The sequence below is a fragment of the Mus caroli genome, unplaced genomic scaffold (genome assembly GCF_978045245.1).
Source record: "Mus caroli unplaced genomic scaffold, Mus_caroli_1 scaffold_7, whole genome shotgun sequence".
In the NCBI taxonomy this organism is placed as follows: domain Eukaryota; kingdom Metazoa; phylum Chordata; class Mammalia; order Rodentia; family Muridae; genus Mus; species Mus caroli.
The window spans coordinates 106,577,680-106,597,497 of NW_028227262.1; the positions used below are offsets into that span (position 1 = coordinate 106,577,680).

The 19,818-nt window shown below is 38.1% G+C and overlaps 1 protein-coding gene across 1 annotated transcript; it reads right to left on the minus strand.

Annotated features, from left to right (window-relative positions):
• Window positions 1–570: 570 nt before the first annotated feature.
• On the minus strand, window positions 571–4,752 carry Or6b1 (olfactory receptor family 6 subfamily B member 1). The gene is made up of 2 exons (XM_021165678.3): window positions 4,648–4,752; window positions 571–1,594 (listed from the first exon to the last, which is right to left on the minus strand). The coding sequence occupies exon 2, from the start codon at window positions 1,567–1,569 to the stop codon at window positions 634–636; it is 936 nt and encodes a 311-aa protein (XP_021021337.1). The 5' UTR covers window positions 1,570–1,594; window positions 4,648–4,752; the 3' UTR covers window positions 571–633.
• Between the last annotated feature and the right edge of the window lie 15,066 nt (window positions 4,753–19,818).

A 19,818-nucleotide genomic window follows, 5' to 3' on the forward strand; every position in this document is an offset into this window, starting at 1 on the left:
AATGTAAATAAATATTCTGAAAGGAAACATGGACTTCAAGAAAAAGCAAGTACATAAATTGTATCAGACTGCAAGATATGATTATATAATGTACAATTCATTTTATAAAAGCTTGCTCTTGCTAGCAGAAAGGGTGCTACTCAAGGAGTGGTACTTACACTAGGAAGTTAGTGCCTAAGTAAGGTTTTGGAAGGAATTGAGCAACAGTCTTCCACCCTCTGCCACCAACAGAGGCTCCAAGCCTCTGTTGTTGAGAAATCTATTTCCTCTGCCAGTCAGGTAAATGGGAAATAAGGGACATCATGGAATCTTTTAACCTCAGAACTGTTTGTGCTTGCAGGACCCAAATCAGGCCAAACCACACAACACCATATCACATCTTGTTTAACTGGGTTATCTACATTCTTATAAACTCCATGTTTGATTAGAGTCAAAGAGAATTATTTTTCTATAGATATATACATAGCATGTATGTCCTTAGAGATCTCATGCACAAATATATACAAGTGCCAAGATTGTTGTGTACATGATGAAATCATATTAACACCAATGATCTTGAGCTAGGGCATTGAAAGAAAGAGGACATAGGACAGCAGAGAAGTCAGTCTTTTCTTTCCAATCAGCCATAAGAGACTAGTCAGATCGGATGACCTGGCAATAAATCAATTTCTTTAGAGCTTCTTTTACCTCTCGGTTCCTTAGGCAATAAATGAAAGGATTGAGGGCAGGGGTCACAATGGCATAGAAGATAGAAATAACTTTGTTCATGTTGAAGGCATGGATAGCTCGGGGTCGGGCATACATAAAAATAGTGGCTGAGTAGAAGATGGTAACCACCACGAGGTGGGAAGCACAGGTGGAAAAGGCTTTCTGCTTTCCTGTTGGCATGCGTAACACAGTGGCCAGAATGCATCCATATGATAAAACAGTGATTGACAGTGGAAAGAGGAAGATGACCAGAGCCAAAACAAAGTCCACCAGCTCTGCAATGGACATGTCTGTGCAGGAGAGATTAAGAACTGGAGAGATATCACAAAAGAAGTGGTTGATGACATTGGGGCCACAGAAGCTGAGGCGAGAGATGAAGTAGATCTTTGCCAAAGAGATGCCAAAGCCAATGACCCAGGAACCAAGAGCTAGGCGGAAACAGAGTCCATGGCTCATGATGGTGGGGTAGTGTAATGGGCGGCAGATAGCCACATAACGATCATAGGCCATTGCAGCTAGGAGAACGCATTCCGTACACATAAGTGCAATGAAGAAGTAAAGCTGTATCATACAGTGAGTGAAGGAAATGCTGTTACTCATGGACCAGAAGCTGAACAGCAGCTTGGGAACGGTAACAGAGATGTACCAGGTCTCCAAGAAAGACAGGTTGGCAAGGAAGAAGTACATAGGCTTGTGTAGTGGTCGGTTCTGTTGCACCAGTAGGATGATGATCACATTTTCAGCTACAGTCAGAATATAGGCCACAAGAAACATTAGGAACACAGCTGCTCTCATGCTCAAGCTCCCAGGAAACCCTACCAGAATGAACTTGGTGACCCGTGTCTGGTTCTCCACATCCATATCAAATACACAGGACCTAGCCTTTCTGAGAGAAAAGAATCACTTAATCAGAGTCCATAGACTGGTAAACATCTATTATTCATGCCTTTTTTGAGTACCTATAGCATTAACAGTTGTTTATTAATAGCATAGTATAGGTTAGAACTCAGTGGTTCTCAGCCTACGGATCAAGATTCCTTTGGGGATCAAATATGAGATATCCTGCATATCAGCTATTTACATTATATTTTATAACAATAGCAAATTTATAGTTGTGAATAGCAATGAAATAGCTTTTGGTTGGAACTGTATAGAAGAGGAACTGTAGTAGAGAGTGGCAGCATTAGGAAGATTGAGACTCACTGGGTTAGATCGATGCATGGGCCATAATAAAATGCTCTAACTCAATTTTCTACAAAGCATTTTTACTTATATACTATTATTTACATATTAATGATGTAGTATTAGAGATATATTAAGTATATTTCTATGATCTCACTGACGAGAGTGTAAGGATTCTATTCAAGTCTAAGCCAAAAGCCATGTGCTATCTAATATCCTCATGGATACCTCCTAAATAAACTAGCAAACCCCACTTTGTGTTACTTTTGTACTTCAAAAGATACACTGGCCTTCATTGCTGTCATCTGCTCACAATTGTGGAAGTTCTTCCTTGTAACTGGGTGAGTGTCATATGTCACTTGTTTCTTTTCTTCTACCCTCAGTGGAGATGGAAAGGACATGTCACCATCAGAGGATTACATGATAGAGAGGCATGAGGAATCAAGCTTGTCCCTGTGAGCTCTCTGGACTTCATTCTAATCCTAAGTTTTCCATGGAGTTGCTCTGCCCTTCAAACCACACCCTCTTGAAACTCATTTTTCTCTCTTGTTATATGAATATTCATGTGTTCAGTGGATGTCACTGTGGATTAAAATGAAATTAAAATCTAATAGAAGATGTTTTATGTCAATGGAAGATAACAATGAGTGTGGAAGGGGCTACTGTGTGTATGTGTGGTGTACCTACTGTAATCCAAGTAAGTGGTGAGAAACAGAAAGGGGGGGGTTGGTGGGCTTTCAGATTCACAGGACAAAGATATGGTCTCTGGGAGATGTAACTGTTTAAGCTAAAATGGAAATGCATTAGATATTTTTAATGAAAATTAAAAATCCGGAAAGTAACAGCATATGATCTGGAATGGTATGTCCTTTTGACCTGTGATATTTAAGCAGAAGATTCTAATTAGACCATCTCTTTGAAGACCTAGGTAAAAGAAACCCAGGCTAAAGTAAGACCCCTGTTGCTACACTGTGGTGGATAGAAAAGGAGTTGGAAAGGAGTAGGAAGGTAAGCATAGCTGAGTAGATGAGACCCCAAAGCTTAAAATAAAATAAAATAAAAATTAAATGAAGAATAAAAAAACCCTAAATACAAGGGAAGACAAGCAGAAGATTAAACACATACACATGATTATGTCATGGAAAGATAATTGTCTTTCAAAGTGAACTATATGAGTGGTACAATGGGCTTTAACGGAAGATTCCAGTGACCCTGAGGACTGGCTTGATAGAAGTGAGTTTAACGGCCATTTTAGATGTAGAATCTTTAACAGAAATGAAAAGATTTAGATGTAGAAGATTGCGGGAGGAGAGATCAAGGAGAAATCATAGACAAATATATATATATATATATATGTGCTGCCATTTACTAACAGGGAAATTTGGGGGTTTTCATAGGCACTTTCTAAACAATCAAAGAGATGGAAATAGATGAGCATTGCTGTATTGGATGAGGTTCGCCTGAATCCTATAAAAAAATATCAGGGTGTATTCAGTAGGTACCAGGAAGTTTGCTTACTACTGTTCATAAAATGCAGCAGTTGATCCATAATATAATGTAAATGACTCAGAGTTAGTCCAGTTTCACAGAAGAGGCACTGTAGTTCAGACACAAAGTGGTAACAGTTTCTAGTTAAAAAGAGATGCAGTCAGAATTATACCAAAGTTCAGGCCTGTCTGAGCCACACCATCAACCACTAAGCTCACTGACCTACAAAGCAAGTCAGATTTCAGTCTCATCACTAGTTTTAAGCATTTAAAATGTATAATTCTATAACATGTTCTCCAGTCTTACTGAAATTTTATTATAAGCACAGGTCATTAGCACTGGAAAGAATATATAACACAGGAATACATTTTACCTCAAACACACACAACAGAATGAAACATACAGAGAGGCTTGTAATATGTGCCAGAGATAAGATAAATGCATATGTAATACTTCCCAAGATCTATTAGTGAGAAAGTGGGGTATTTCAGGCAAATGAACTAGAAAAAAAAAGGTATAGAAGTCAGAACAGCCCAGCATAACAGCTCAAAGCTCTGTGTTTGGTAAACTGAGAGGGAATGAGTTAAAAAGAGACGCATGGCAGGAGGGAGAAAGAGACTCATTAGGATCCAGATTATGGGGAACTCTACACCCAGCAGTAGGAAGTTCAAGAGCCATCCTTAAGCAAAAACCGCATAATGACTAAATGTTTGTCATGAGGATTACAATAACCTTGTATTTAACCCTGGTGATGTTTATGAGAAGACATATTGGGTAGAACAAGGTTATCAAATTAGAGTATGATGGTCAAGGTGTAAGCCATACTTATAACAGACATGTAGACACACAAAGAAGAGCAAAATCACAAGCTAATTATTGATTGTTAAAGAAACTGAAGTGAACATATTCAGCTCTCTCTACTACTGTAAGCAATACCAAGATCTACCTACTTACATAGGAAAGACAAAGAAGTATGTAGCATAGGGTTACTGGGGATCACATAGGAATCTAAGGGGGGTGGTCATAATTAGGGTATTTTCTTAGGACCCAACATCAGGAATTCTCTCTCAAAAGCAATAGGCAAAACCTATTCCCTTTGTTTATTGTATAATTGTCTGCACATAAGTTTCAGAAAATGAGAATATCATATTGTCCAGTTGCTGGAAGTACAGTGGATGGAAAGAAAAAACATGAAAGATTTATAGTTTAAATTTCACTGTACCTAAGATTTGCTTAGGTATAATGGATGTTGCAAGAGGGACCACTTACCTTGGCTTAGCAGCCTCTGATGAGGTAGTTTGTGAAAAACAATTCCTCACTGATTCTAAAATAGAAAGAAGTACAAAGAAAAATTTCAGGTATTGAGTAGATATGAGTAACCCACTTCTTAAACTGAAAAGAAACCAACTGGCACAGATTACCCCACTGCTTTGCAGCAGATGACCAGGGCTATATGAGAGGATGTCCCTGAACACTAAGACAACCACATTTGTGTCCAATGTGGCACCTGGCTGGATCTTCCAGCACTCTGGGGCCAGAGTTCCCATAGCCTTCTGGTGAGTACTTTTCTGGACTAGAGCATATCAAGCTGTGAATGTCTTTGTTCATCTGAGGACTTTATACAGCATAAAGATCTTGGCATCTTTCCCAGGACTTAAGAGGAAAGAACATTGACAATGGCTGCCCAAGTCTCTTGTGGTATACAAGGAAATTTGTGCCCACTGTGGCCATCTCAATTGTTGTACTTGATATTGGCTCCATGGGGGAAAATTATTTATGGTCACATACTTTAGGAAGAACCATGCTTCATTTATTCTTTGTTGAAAGTGTAAGAGAAAACAGAGCATTGCACTTAAGGATCTCCTTTCAGACACGGAGCTTTACCTTAGCTTTTGGAAAACAGAATGACCATATCTGTTCTCCTAGGGAGGCCATGACTGCTGAGAGCTAGCTTGGTATTGTGACAATTTAGTATGGCTTTAAATGGAAGGAAGTCTTTGTCATAAGGTATGTCATAAGGTAATGTCATAAGGTATGACAAATGAATTTATCATGATTAGTGAGTGTCACTGTCATCTGCAGGGTGTCACTTGACTAATAGTTCACATCCTGAGACAAAATTACAGTTCAGCATATATCACTTCTCTGTATGTGCAGAACTCCTAAGCTGCCTTCACAACAAAGAAAAGCTCATAGATTCACTGTGATTTTATAAGACAGAAATAGTCCATTCTGGGGAGACACTCACATTTATGGTAATTAGGAGAGCAGCTTCCCATTCAGATTCTTTCTTAGGACTGAAATATAGAAGACAGATTATAAAATAGTAAAAGATAAGGTTCTTCTTTTAAATCTCTGTCCTCAATTCACCTCTAAGTTCCAGAAATAACCTGATATCACTTAAAATGTACCATTTAACCATAATTTCTCATCATCTCAAAACAACTATTTTGTTGTAGTGACTGTAAATGGAAAATGACAGAATTTCTACCAAACCATGGCTGCTTTAGCAATGTGAGCAGAATGCTAGGCAGGGCATGCTTCTGCAGAAACAGGAAGTATCCTTCCTATTGTGACAAGAGCCCATGAATTGCCATGACTGAAGTCTTGAAATCAAATTTTTTAGTACGAATAATCTTAAATGGATCTGAAACATTTGTCAAATACAACAGGGTGGCACCCTGAATGCTGTCATCAAGACTTAAAATAATAAAGCTCTCCTTGGAACTTTTTGTGTGCCCCCCACCCCCCAGTGGCTCCAGGCCGGTGGTTCCTGATCCATGAGATATGGTCTGCAATAAGGAAGTCAATGGAACTCACTACACAGATTCTTTAGGTTCTGAAGTCCATGGGTGTTTTCTGTTTTTCAGAAGGCTCTCTTGGTGTTGTGTTGTGACCAGTGTCTTTTTATTCCTCCAACAATGTAAGTGTTACACAGTTCACTTATGGAAAAATGGTGGACTTGTGGTTCTATTTGGGACTTAGGCCATTTGCAATTCTGCTTAAGACTTCTCTTGCTATTGAATAAAGCCTGAAGGTCACATAGAGGTGAACTCTTTGAATCCCTTCAGGCCTTATTTGAGCAAGCACTCAAACCTTCACATATGCATGATTTTCCCAGGTACACATCAAGGTTTTTTATTTTATTTTAAATATTCCATGAACTGGCATATATTCCTTTAAAATGGCCATACTAATCTTCTCTGTTGTACTCTGATTTTAGGATATGTGCTGCCAAAAAAAGCATCACACTAAGTGGGTTTTTTTTCTTTCAATTTCCAAATCCTCGGGGTATCTTCTTCCCCAACCACCTCCTGCTTACTATTTTTAAATCTGTCCATTGCTTATCCAAACTTTCATTCATAGACAGAGGGTGCTACAACTTTCATTTTTAGATGTTTGCTATCCTCCTGGCTAGGTGGTATATCTCAGCTACTTAGCACACGAAGGGTAAAGAATAAGATAAAGGTCAGCATAGAAAATTTAGTGAGACACCCCCTCAAATCATGAAAACTAAACAGAGGGCTGGGGATATAGTTCAGTGGAGATGGTCCTACTACATACAAAGCTCTGAGTTCAATCACTACTATAAACCCTATGCGTGGAACAACATTATGAACTAACCAGTACCCCGGAACTCTTGACTCTAGCTGCATATGTATCGAAAGATGGCCTAGTCGGCCATCACTGGAAAGAGAGGCCCATTGGACATGCAAACTTTATATGCCCCAGTACAGGGGAATGCCAGGGCCAAAAAAATGGGAATGGGTGGGTAGGGAAGTAGGGGGGAGGGTATGGGGGACTTTTGGGATAGCACTGGAAATGTAATTGAGGAAAAGATGTAATAAAAAATATTTAAATAAATAAATAAATAAATAAATAAAACTAATCCCTCAACAAACACACATATACACTGCATTCAGAAAAATTCTCCTGCAAAACTATCCTAGTCTTTCCCATGAATGGTGTAAGATTTCTTTCAATTAGACAAAAGTTAATTCAGACAGGTTTTGACATCCAGCAAGTTATTTCTGCACTGAGTCGGAGTTTTCCATGCCCTTGGTGTAAGTGATCTTAGTATGCACATACACGCAATATATATATTGATTTTGAAACTTTCAAACTTCCCAATCCTGTTCATTAGTTCTAAACACTTTGATGTGAGCTTTCCTTATTGAATATTTTTAAATAATTGAATTTATTTCTGATTTACATGATTGTCCTTCACTTTTCATGGCCTTAACATGACTCTTAGTTAAGAATAAATGGTGAACATGAGCATATGAAACTTGTCTTCAATCTTAGAGAGAAATCGTTTGTGCTTCCTGTCCACTAAAGATGATGCAAACTGTTACAAGTGATAAATCAAGTTAATTCCTGCCCGCCCCTGCATTTGTATCACCATTCTACTCCCTGAAGGATCACTTCCACTGAACTCTGATTAATTTTTAAATTCTAATCTGCCTCTCTTTCTGTCTCTCTCTGTCTCTCTCTCTCTGTGTCTGTCTTCCTCCCTCTAGCCCATCCCAAGTCTCTTCCTTCAAACCCTGCTCATAAAGTTTAGTGTCTGCCAGTCAAGGTTTGTTGGCCATTTAGTGAATGTATGTAAGTCTTTGAAGATCTAAAAATCACAGATGAAATGATTATAGACTCAAACACAGCTCACACTTCAATCTTTAAAGATGGGAGGGAACTTGGTTCGAAGGAGTACCAAGGGTGCATCAAAAGTACTTTCCACGGAAAAGCTGATGCACAATTGTCTATCCAATTGCAGAAAAGGCAGAGCTGAAGATTGGTTTTATAGATTCACTGACTTTGTTATTCGTTCCCACGTAAGTGACCAGCTGTCATTTATCATCAGTCGTAAGCCACTCAGAGTCTTTGAAGATTGTTATTAAAGGACTGGTGCTTTAGGAGGGTGCTACCCATGGTGTTGCGTTTCCTTGAACATTTCTAGAGTATGTTGCTACCAAACTAAAAGATCATTATACCATGAAAGTCAGTATCAAGAAGACACAAAACTGCCCCTATAATTAGAGTTAAAAATCATCCTTGAGTTTTGGTTGAGCCCTTTTCAATTATCAGCATTGCATCATTGTGACAAAATAGTGTGTTAATTAAAAGTAAGGAAGACTTCATTTTGGTTTGTGGTATCAGTACCTGGAGACTTTTGGCTTGTGGCAGCACAGTCCATCATGTTGGGACAGAATAGGTCTATTCCTTATATGCCAACAATGAAGCAAAAGGAAAGGAAAGATTCAGTGTTCCAGTACCCTTACTCTACTTTGTATTCTGTTGTGATAAACAAGATCATGAACAAGTAGGGAAGAAAAAGGATTTATGCATGCTACAATGCTCTTTTATTGTTTGCCAAAAGGTGACCCTACTTTATTCCAGCAAATATTTTCTTAGAAGTTTTATTGCCTCTCAATAGGATCGAATTAAGACCCACATCTTCAACACATAAGTTTTTGGAAAACATTTAAGGTACAAATGATTGATAATTTCTAGCAGCATCACACAAAAAATATAAAATTATGTTAGGAACAATCAGGAATTCATTTATAGTTCACTAAAAGGTACTACAGTTAGTAAGGTCAGAAGACTTTAGAAAATGTCTCTTTCCTATATATTTGGTATATACTATATATACACCAAATGTACTTTTGAAATGTCCTGTGGCTATTCATTCATTTATATGAGAATTTCCACAAGAGAAGTCATATACATAGAAAATTCACTAGAAATCAACAGCTTTATTTGTTCTGTAGAAATTAGAATGTAATCAGCACATTGAAGGAAAACATTGAAGTTAAATGTATCAGCAGTTGACAATAGTTAGAGAATGGGATAGATTATAAAAGACAGACCCTATCAATCTACACCTGATAGCTGATTCATTTGGTCAGATATTGGAGGTTGTTTTCTGAAGTTTTATTTGGAGTCTTTGGCATTAGTCTGATGATGTTACTTTTGTTATGTGAGAAATATAAACCTTGCCTCAAATTATGTTAATTAAAGAGTAAAATATTAGTTAGGAGGAATTCTTTATATGGTCCCTTTGAATGAGATTGGAAAGGGCTCTTAAAAGGTGGTACTTCCTAAACACAGTTACAGTTACGAGCATAAGGGTTATGTGATACTGTTTCTTTCCTTGCAGTATGTTGCTGAAAGAATGGAGAACAAAATATGGAAGGAGTTACAGAGACAAAGCTCGGAGCTGAGAAGGAAGGAAGGACCATCCAGAGACTGCCCCACCCAGGGATCCATCCCATAAACAACCACCAAACCCAGACACTGTTGCATATGCCAGAAAAGTTTTGCTGACAGGACCCTGATATAGCACTCTCTTGTGAGGCTATGCCAGTGCCTGGAAAATACAGAAGTGGATGCTCACATTCATCTATTGGATGTATCACAGGGCCCCCAATGGAGGAGCTAGAGAAAGTACCCAAGGAGCTAAAGGGGTCTGCAAGCCTATAGGAGGGACAACAATATGAACTAACCAGTACTCCCCAGAGCTGTGTCTCTAGCTGCATATGTAGCAGAGGATGGCCTAGTCAGCCATCAATGGGAGGAGAGGCCCTTGATATTGCAAAGATCATATGCCCCAGTACAGGGGAATGCCAGGGCCAGGAAGTGGGAGTGGGTAGGTTGGGGAGCAGGGTAGGGGGGTATAGAGGACTTTGGGAATAGCATTAGAAATGTAAATGAAGAAAATATCTAAAAAATGATTATGTATTATGAAATATCTTGTTTTGTTTAGGTCTTGGCTATCCAGTTTCTGCAAAAGAAAGATATGTTGTGTAAATTTTTCTAAGGAGATACATACAAATGTCTATACCAATGATAGGCTAAGCAAATAATCCTATACAAGTCTACTTTGGTGAACAAATAAGATTACTGGAAGTACTTATAAGTGCATTGGTGTCTCCTGGGTGTACACATCACTGAAAAGCTCATCCCAGCATGGGAAATGACTCATAAAAGCTGAAGAGTTTTCTGTGAAACTTGCAAGCAGTTACACTAAAAATAAAATAATATCCTTTCTCCTCTGTAATTTTTACTGCTCATCTAATCTCACGTAGAACCTTGCAAATTTTATAAGTTCCTTGTGACTTCATATAAGATTCTTGAACGTTGTATGAATTTCTTCTTTCCCCCCCATCACCCCCCCATCAGGGTATGGTTCAATCTGGAAGAAATTGCTTTACCTTGATAATGTAGATTTAAGGAACAGAACCTTGGCTCCTGGCAAATTTCCATCCACTAAGAGAATTGAGTTTTTGAGATTAGTAAATACTAGGTTATGATAATGAGGAGGAGGAGGATAACACTGGAATATTGGCCAAATTCTGCCAAAAGTTTGAACCTCTTGTTTAGTGTCAGTGGTCCTTTGTCACTATGACATTTAGGCAGTAGTCTGCAAGGATAAGTCACCTTTCAAGTAGTATTTTCCTGACTATGTCAGCTATGATCTGTGACATAGAAAAGCTTCCACCCAAACCGGAAACCATACAAACGACTAATAACACATTTGTCATACTTCTACAGCCCCAGAAGCTGAAGTAATTACTTTCCTCTGGGGAATTATTTCTCGGGCAGGTCTGACAGTTGAGTTATCCTTCACAAGCCTCTTTAGGAGATGGGTTTCAGTGACATGACTCATCCCACTGGGTTAGTATTAATATTAGTATTGCATTGGGTCTGTCTGTGTGTTAAAGGACAAATCATATACAGTGAGAGAAGATTGATCAGCTATCTGGCCCATTCTAATATTTTGTTAATAATTTATAGATGTAGCTTTGTTTCATCAATTTATCTTGATATTGTTCAATGAGTATTGTTTTTCACTGCGTTTATTCTTTGAAATCGGAATTGGATAAAGAAATACCAGTTAACAGAGGCCAGAAGGCAGTTCTACAACTTCAACTGAAGCACCAATCAGATGGTTTATTTTTTTCTTCTTCTTCTATTAAAAACGTTCATTCTGGTTGAGAGTGTTGCCCAGTGACACAGAACTTACTTAGAATGCAGGAATCCCCAAGTTTCATCACCTGTTCAGGAAAAAAAAAATGCCCAGGACTGCTCTCACTCAGTAATAGCTAACACCTGAAAAATACATGAGAGATTTAATACATGAACAAAGAGCTCATCTTGTCTATCTAAGATAGCCTTAGGCATAGGCTTTTCTTCCTTGCCTCTCTCAGGAATACAATGACACAAAGAGTTCTGTAATGTGTGTAATCTTACTTTTTAGGTAAGAGCCACTAGTGAACCACATAATTTATATATGGTCAAGAGAAAAGTCACTTCCTGTCTTCTATGAGATGGGAATGTAATTTGTCTGTTAACCTAAAATTGAAGAAAATTTTTAATTAGCATGTGTTCATATACATGCTATATTCCATAGGAATTTCCTTTGTTTTGAACATATTGGAAAGATGAAATATATATTTAATCTGAAAAGAAATCAGAGTATGGACTTGACCATATTTACTGCATATACCCCCTTTGCTCTTCCACTAGACTTCCTCATCTTTCTCAGAGAGTCTTGCTCATAGTTTCATGTCATATTGGCATATGCATAGAAAAGGTGAAAAGAAAAATACAATATTTTCTTTCTGAGTCTGTCTTAGTTGTCTTAGTAATGAGGATCTCTAGTTCAATTCATTTCACAAAAGCAAACATTTCATTCTTTATGGCTGAACCAGCTATTTTCTATAGGTTTACCATGCTTTCACTATCCATCTGTTGACAGTAGGCTGACACTATAGCTTGGCTGTTGTGAATATGCACAGATACACAAGTGTCTCTGTAGTATGTTGGCTGGCATTGCTTTGATGCATTCTATGGGATATGTTAACATAGCTTTACTCTTGGGTTTTTTTTTTTTAAACAAAACTTCCATCTTGTCAGATGTGATGAAACGTACCTTTGATCCTAGCACTCAGGAGGCAGAGTCAGTGAGCTCTCTGACTTGAAGGCTAGCCTTGTCTACATAGCTCCAGGACAGCCAGTGCTACACTATGTCTCAAAATAATGAAGAAAAAAAAGAAGGAAGGAAAAGAGAAAAGAAGAAAGGAAGAAAGAAATAGAACCTCTGTGTTGATTTCTACAATTGGTACATTAACACATCTTCTCTTCAATGGTGCATAAGGATTCCCTTTCTCCTATTCATTCAACAGTATTAGTTAAAATTTGTTTCTTTACTTTCTTTTCTGTTTTAATATTGAAAACATATTCTCTCATACATCACATCCCTACTGCAATTTCCCCTCCCTCCACTCCTCTCAGCTCCCTCCTCTGCTCTGCACCAGATCCAATCCCTATCTGGTACTCTTCAGAAAAAAGCAGGTCACCAAGAGACAACATCCAAATAAGACATTTGTTTTCTTTATTTTTAATTAATTAACTTTACATCCTGCTTGCAGCTTCCCCTCCTTCCTCTCTTCCCATTTCCTCCCTCTCTCATCACCTTCCTTCATACCTACCCTTCCTTTCTCTTCAGAGTAGGTGATGACTCCCATTAGTATTAACTCACCCTGGCATATCTAGTTGCAGTAGGATTAAGCACATCTTCTCCTATCAAGGATAGACAAGGCATCCCAGTTAGGGGAAAGAATTCAAACACAGGCAAAAGAGTTAGAGAAAGCCCTTGCTCCTGCTGTTAGGGGTCCTACATGAAGACCAAACTGCACATCTGTTACATAAGTTTAGAGTGGCTAGGTCTATCCCATGCATGCTCTTTTGTTGGTGGTTCACTCTCTATATACAACAATGGTCCCAGGTTAGTTAATTATGTAGGTTATTTTGTGGTGTCATTGACCTCTCTGATTTCTCCCCCTCTTCTACAGAATTCTCCAAGTTCCATCTAATGTTTGGCTTTAGGTTTCTGTATCTGGTTCCATCATCTTTGGGGTAAAGCCTCTCTGTTGGTAGTTATGATAGGCCCTTGTCTACAAGTACAGCAGAATATCATTAACTGTGTTGGGGATGTGCCCTTTCTCATTGCATGTGTCTTAAGTTGAGTCTGTCATTGGTTAGCCATTTCCTCAATTTCTGCTCCATGTTTACCCCTGTACATTTTGTAAGAACAAATAAATTGCATGTCAAGGGTTTGGTGGCTGGGTTGGTCTCTCTATCCCTCCATAGAAGTCTTGACTAGTTATAGCAGGTACATATTTAAGATTCTATATCCCCCATTCCTAAGAGTTTTAGTTAGATTCCTCATAGATTTCTTGGGATTTCCATTGTTCTACTTTAAAACTCGAGAGACAGTTCATTCTGGCAAGGATATGAACAATAACATTCTTCCATTGATGGTGGAAGTGAAAATGTATACAACTTCTTTGGAAATCAATTTGGTAATTTTTCAGAAAAATTGAGAATACTTCTTCCTCAAGAGCCAGCTATACCACTCCTGGGCATATACCCAAAAGATAATACACAGTACCATAAGATCATTTGCTTAACTATGTTCATAGCAGCTTTATTTGTAATAGCCAGAAACTGGAAACAACCTAGATGACCCTTAAGCAAAGAATAAATAAAAAATATAGTAATATTCACAATGTAATATTACTCAGTCATTGAAAGCTATGACATCCATGAAATTTGCAGGATGGATGGAACTAGCAAAGATCATCCTGAATGAGGTAACCTTGACCCAGAAAGACAAGCATGTTATGGACTCACGTACAAGTGTATATTAGCCACAAATTCAAAGAAGCTAAGTAACAAGGAGAGCCCAACAGGGGGATGCTTGAATCTCACTGAGAAGGCAAAATAGAATAGACATCATGGGTGGATGGTTGAAGGGAACTGGGTAGGATAAGGGGTGGAGAGGGGAATAGGAGGAATCAGATGTGGGAAGTTTAAGGGAAAAAGAACTGGAATTCGTGTGTGTGAAGCATTGTTGCAATGTGCTAGGAATTTGTTTTCTTAATGGTCAGCACTTTGACTGGAGTAAGACAAAATCTCTTGGAATATTGGATTTGCATTTCCCTGATGACCAAAAATGATGAACTTTTTAAATATTCTTACAGTTGTTTATATTTTATATCTTGAGAATTTCTACATAGCTATTGACTTTTTAGGTTTCTGAATTCCCTATGTATTTTTGTAGTAATCAGTATCATGTGTATAGCTAGTAGATATTTATTCCCATTCTATGAGATCTTCTGTTGGTGAATTGTTTCTTTTAGTGAGCAGAAGAGTTTGACTTTCACGGAATTCTTTTTTCAGTTATTGGTTTTATTTCTTGAACTATTGGAATCTGTGAGTTCTTACCCATACCTTCACACTGAAGAAAATGCTTACAATAATATTTTGACCAATATTTGAATTGATTTTTGTACAGGACAAGAGATGTGTCTAGTATCATTTTTTTCCATGAGTGAGCACCCAGATTTCCCAGCATCATTTGTTGATGGACTGTCTGTTCTCCAATGTATGCTTTGGCATCTTGTCAAAAATCAGGTGGCTGTACCTTTGCAGATCTGTTTCTGGGTCCTCTATTCTCTTCCATTAGCTTATGCTTGTGTTATTGCCTGGATACTATATTGCTTCAACTGGTATGCCTATGTAGTAATATTTTGAAATCAAGCATTGTGATACCTCCTGTATTGATCTGTTTCTCTGGACTGCTTTGACTATTCTATGAAGAATGTCATTGGAAGTATGATGTGAGTTGCATTTAATCCATGAATTGCTTTTGGTAACAGGGATGGTTTCATAATATTAATTTTGCTATTGCCCAAATATAGAAGGTATTTTCATCTTCTAATACTTTTTTTCTTAAATTCTTGAATTTTTTATTATAGAAGTATTTTACTTCTTTGATTATGTTTTATTTCTGGGTAATTTTTTTCTTGTGTGGATGGAATATGAAGAATTTTGTCAAGTGGGAGAGGGACAAGTATAGTGAGATTCAGGATATTGTGTTGAATATTAGTTATTTTAGAAGAAAACAGTAAAGAAATTTCATAAGATCTTAGTCTGTTTGCAGATAAATACTAAGCATTCTGGGAATTTAATAAGCCTTCTATAGAATAAGAATGTGCACAAGGAGGCCATAATAATCTCAATTACAACCTATTATGCTTTAACAATAGCTACAATTGTTCTCATTCGAGAAAGTAACCATTAGCAATAGGAACTATCTGCTAGCTATGATATCCAATATGCTATGGCAGTCTCCATGTTCCTGAATAATTTCCAAATCGTTCCTATGTGTTTCTTTCTTTCTTTCTTTTTTTTTTTTTTCCACGCCGGCTTCCCTATTGAAGACTGGAGGGATGAGTTTACAGCCTACAGTATGTTTGTATTTTATTATATTTTTTAATTAGTTATTTATTTCATTTACATTTCCAATGCTATCCCAAAAGTCCCCCCCCCACCCACTCCCACTTCTTGGCCCTGGTGTTCCCCTGTACTGAGGCAGATAAAATTTGCATGACCAATGGGCCTCTCTTTTCACTGATGGCCGACTGGACCATCTTCTGATACATATGCAGCTAGAGACACCAGCTCCGGGAGTACTGGGTAGTTCATATTGTTGTTCTACCTATAGGGTTGCAGTTACCTTCTCTAGCTTCTCCACTGGGGGCCCTGTGATCCATCCAATAGCTGACTGTGGGCATCCACTTCTGTGTTTGCTAGGCCCCAGGATAGTCTCACAAGAGACAGCTATATCAGGGTCCTTTCAGCAAAATCCCACTAGTGTGTGCAATGGTGTCAGCGTTTAGAGGCTGATTATGGGATGCATCCCCAGATATGGCAGTCTCTAGATGGTCCATCCTTTCGTCTCAGCTCCAAACTGTGTCTCTGTAACTCCTTCCATGGGTGTTTTGTTCCCAGTTCTAAGAAGGGGCAAAGTGTCCACACTTTGGTCTTCGTTCTTCTTGAGTTTCATGTGTTTAGCAAATTGTATCTTATATCTTGGGTATCCTAAGTTTCTGGGCTAATATTCACTTATCATTGAGTACATATTGTGTGAGTTCCTTTGTGATTCTGTTACTTCACTCAGGATGATGCCCTCCAGGTCCATCCATTTGCCTAGGAATTTCATAAATTCATTCTTTTTAATGGCTGAGTAGTACTCCATTGTGTAAATGTACCACATTTTCTGTATCCATTCCTCTGTTGAGGGGCATCTGGGTTCTTTCCAGCTTCTGGCTATTATAAATAAGGCTTCTATGAACATAGTGGCCTTGCTATGAGCATGTGTCCTTCTTACCAGTTGGAACATCTTCTGGATATAAGCCCAGGAGAGGTATTGCAGGATCCTCCGGTAGTACTATGTCCAATTTTCTGAGGAACTGCCAGATTGATTTCCAGAGTGGTTGTACAAGCTTGCAATCCCACAACAATGGAGGAGTGTTCCTCTTTCTCCACATCCTCACCAACATCTGCTGTCACCTGAATTTTTGATCTTAGCCATTCTGACTGGTGTGAGGTGGAATCCTAAATCAGATAGGGGACTAATATCCAATATATATAAAGAACTCAAGAAGGTGGACTCAAGAAAATCAAATGACCCCTTTAAAAATGGGACTCAGAGCTAAACAAAAAATTCTCACTTGAGGAATACTGAATGTCTGAGAAGCACCTGAAAAAATGTTCAACATCCTTAATCATCAGAGAAATGCAAATCAAAACAACCCTGAGATTCCACCTGAGAAGTGCTGGTTAAGCAAAACAAGCACTTTGTTGCACATTGGCAAAGTGAACAGAATAGCAAGCGAGATGCTGCTAAGGTGGGAAAATGAAAGACATGCTGTGGAGTCAGGTAGAGGATCATAACACTCAGGACACTTAGATCATTGTAGCAAATGAGATTATTTCTGCTAATATCAAGTGAACACCATTGAAATATTTGTCAGAGGAAAAGCATATGGGACAAATATATATGTGTGTGTGTGTGTGTATACACCATTAGCATGTAGGTTATAGCTAAAATAAGTGAGTTTTATGAGCTCATTTTACTCAAAGAAAGAAAATCAGGGTCTGGAGAGATGTCTCTGCAGTTAAGAGAACTTGCAGAGGAGAGAGTCTGGTTCCCAGTGGTCCCATGACAGCTCATAGCCACCTACAACTCTAGTTTCAGGATATCTGATGGCCTCTTATGACTTGTCTGGGAATCAGGCACACACTTGATACATATACATACATGCAGGCAATACACTTACACACACACACACACACACACACAGAGAGAGAGAGAGAGAGAGCTGCACATCAGCTCCAGAATCCTTCATGGTTGCCTAACTACTGGAGTCATTGATAGAAAAAAAAACAAAAAAACAAAAAAACAATGTGTTAGAGCAATGATGAAACAATCCTCTGGGAGAGTAAGTCATATTTCCTGTGCATCAAATTTTCATCTCTTGTTAGCAATAGATTTGTTGCAGTAAATCTCCAACCCAAATAAGCCCAGGCAATGAAAACACAACTCAATTAATATGAATACATGCTGTGCACCTAGAAAATAATAAAATAACGTATCTAGGAAACAGAGACTGTGTAAACCATCTTTGTGTTTCTATGCAATTCAGAAAGCCGCAGAGTCAAATAATAATTAATTGACTTGCAAAAATCATCTCTTCTTTTTCCAAATATTAGATATTTCCTCCTATTACACAGAATTTAGATTTCTTTAAAGATTTCAGTTGGTCTTTGTTAGCAGCTAATACTTAAATACAAACAGTCCTAGTTTTATATCATAAAAATACCTGACATTATTTCCTAATAAAAATTTATATACTGTACTATGAAAACCCTTATAACGTAATATTTTCATTTATTGTTTGAGAATTTCATAACTCATACAGTGCATTTTGATCATATTTCCTCCTTTGACTCCTTCCACATCTATCTCCACTATTTTATTCCTCTAAATTTGTGTTCTCTTAAAAAAATAACCAATGAGAATACTTTTAAACCTTCAGGTAACATGTGTGCATACATATAAGTATGTGTGTGAGTGCATGGGCATGGTGTTCATGTGGGGGGGGGGTCATTGTTGAAGTCAGTTTTCTCCCTCTGTCATGAGGTTCTAAAGATCAGATTTGTGCAGGAAGCCTTGGTGGCTAGCATCTTTTTCTGTCTCTGATTATCATGGAGTCATTAACCTTGTAAAAAGGAAATTCCTCAAGGATGAACATGATAATATGTACACTATGACATAAATAAGCCTTTCACTCACCGCAACCACCAACACTCATGGTGGCCCACACACTGCTGACAGCATGAGGCCAGAAGATGAGGGAATGCCTATGTCTCAGCAAATAGGTAGAATGCTGTGACCTTCAGGGGTCCCATCCAGCTAACTTATTGTCTGTGCTTGTCTTTGCTGTCTCTTTCTAAGGATAAAGGGGCTGAGGTCATGGGATGCTAATTTACAAGATAGTCCAAAATGAACCTAGGGTAAGGCTGAGTCAATATGTAAAATATAAAAATGGGCTTTTGACCTGCAAGAGATGAGCTATGCAGAGAGGTTTTTAGAATTGAAAAAAAAAAAAAGTTGTCTCAAGTAGGAAGCTGTCCAGAGATCTCTAGAGAAAGCAGAACATAGCAAGAGCATTCTGGAAAGCTGTCTTGAGCAGTTCATAGGCTATAAGCTTGGACCCAGAATTTGACTTCAAGTCATTTGTTTCACAACTCCTAGATATCCCTTCTCTCAGGAACCCGTCTGCAAGCCAAGGCTGATCTTTGGCATATCTGAGAATGTTCAGGCTTCATGAAAGATTTCTAGTTGCAGATTCTAGAGAGCCCACTTCATTCTTATAAGGACTGAAGTTATTGAAATGAAAGAAACGTCATGCATTTATACTGTTTATTTATAATTGATATAAAATTTTCTCCTTTGACAAGAATCATCAGAGCTCAGTCTACACCTCAAAATTTCCAACTGATTCCACCCATAACTTCAAAGGTGAAACAGAATAATATATTTTGTATTAGTAAGGTGAATTTGTCTTTGATAATTTTTTTGACAAAAAGTGCACATTTCCTGTATTGATGATGGGTAGGCATTTAATATAAATTACCACTAACTTATACAGCCACTCTGGAAGCTTATTATTTTTCCATATTTAGAAATACAGAATATTTCTAGCATAAAATAGTTCAGAAACAGACCAGAGAGCACAGTTAATAAAAGGCAGAACAAGAATCCAAGACTAAGTGTATTTGGAAAAGCTGAGGCCCATTCCCTTCTCACTAACAGACTGACAAGAACAAAAGTTGGAAGAAGTCTACAAATCACTGCATGTCTGAGAAGAGGATCTCATGGGGGCATCTCATAGGTAACTGAGATGGTCAATGTTTTGTGTGACAAAACTCATTAAACATGTGTAGAAGCTTCTTTGATCACAGCAATGTGATTACAATGATCAATTTTCCTTGTTGAAGCACAAGAGCTCTACCTACATGTAT

What these genes read in the sequence shown, in the direction of transcription:
- Or6b1 (XM_021165678.3), bottom strand. Translation starts at nt 1,569, where the DNA reads ATGGATGTGGAGAACCAGACACGGGTCACCAAGTTCATTCTGGTAGGG.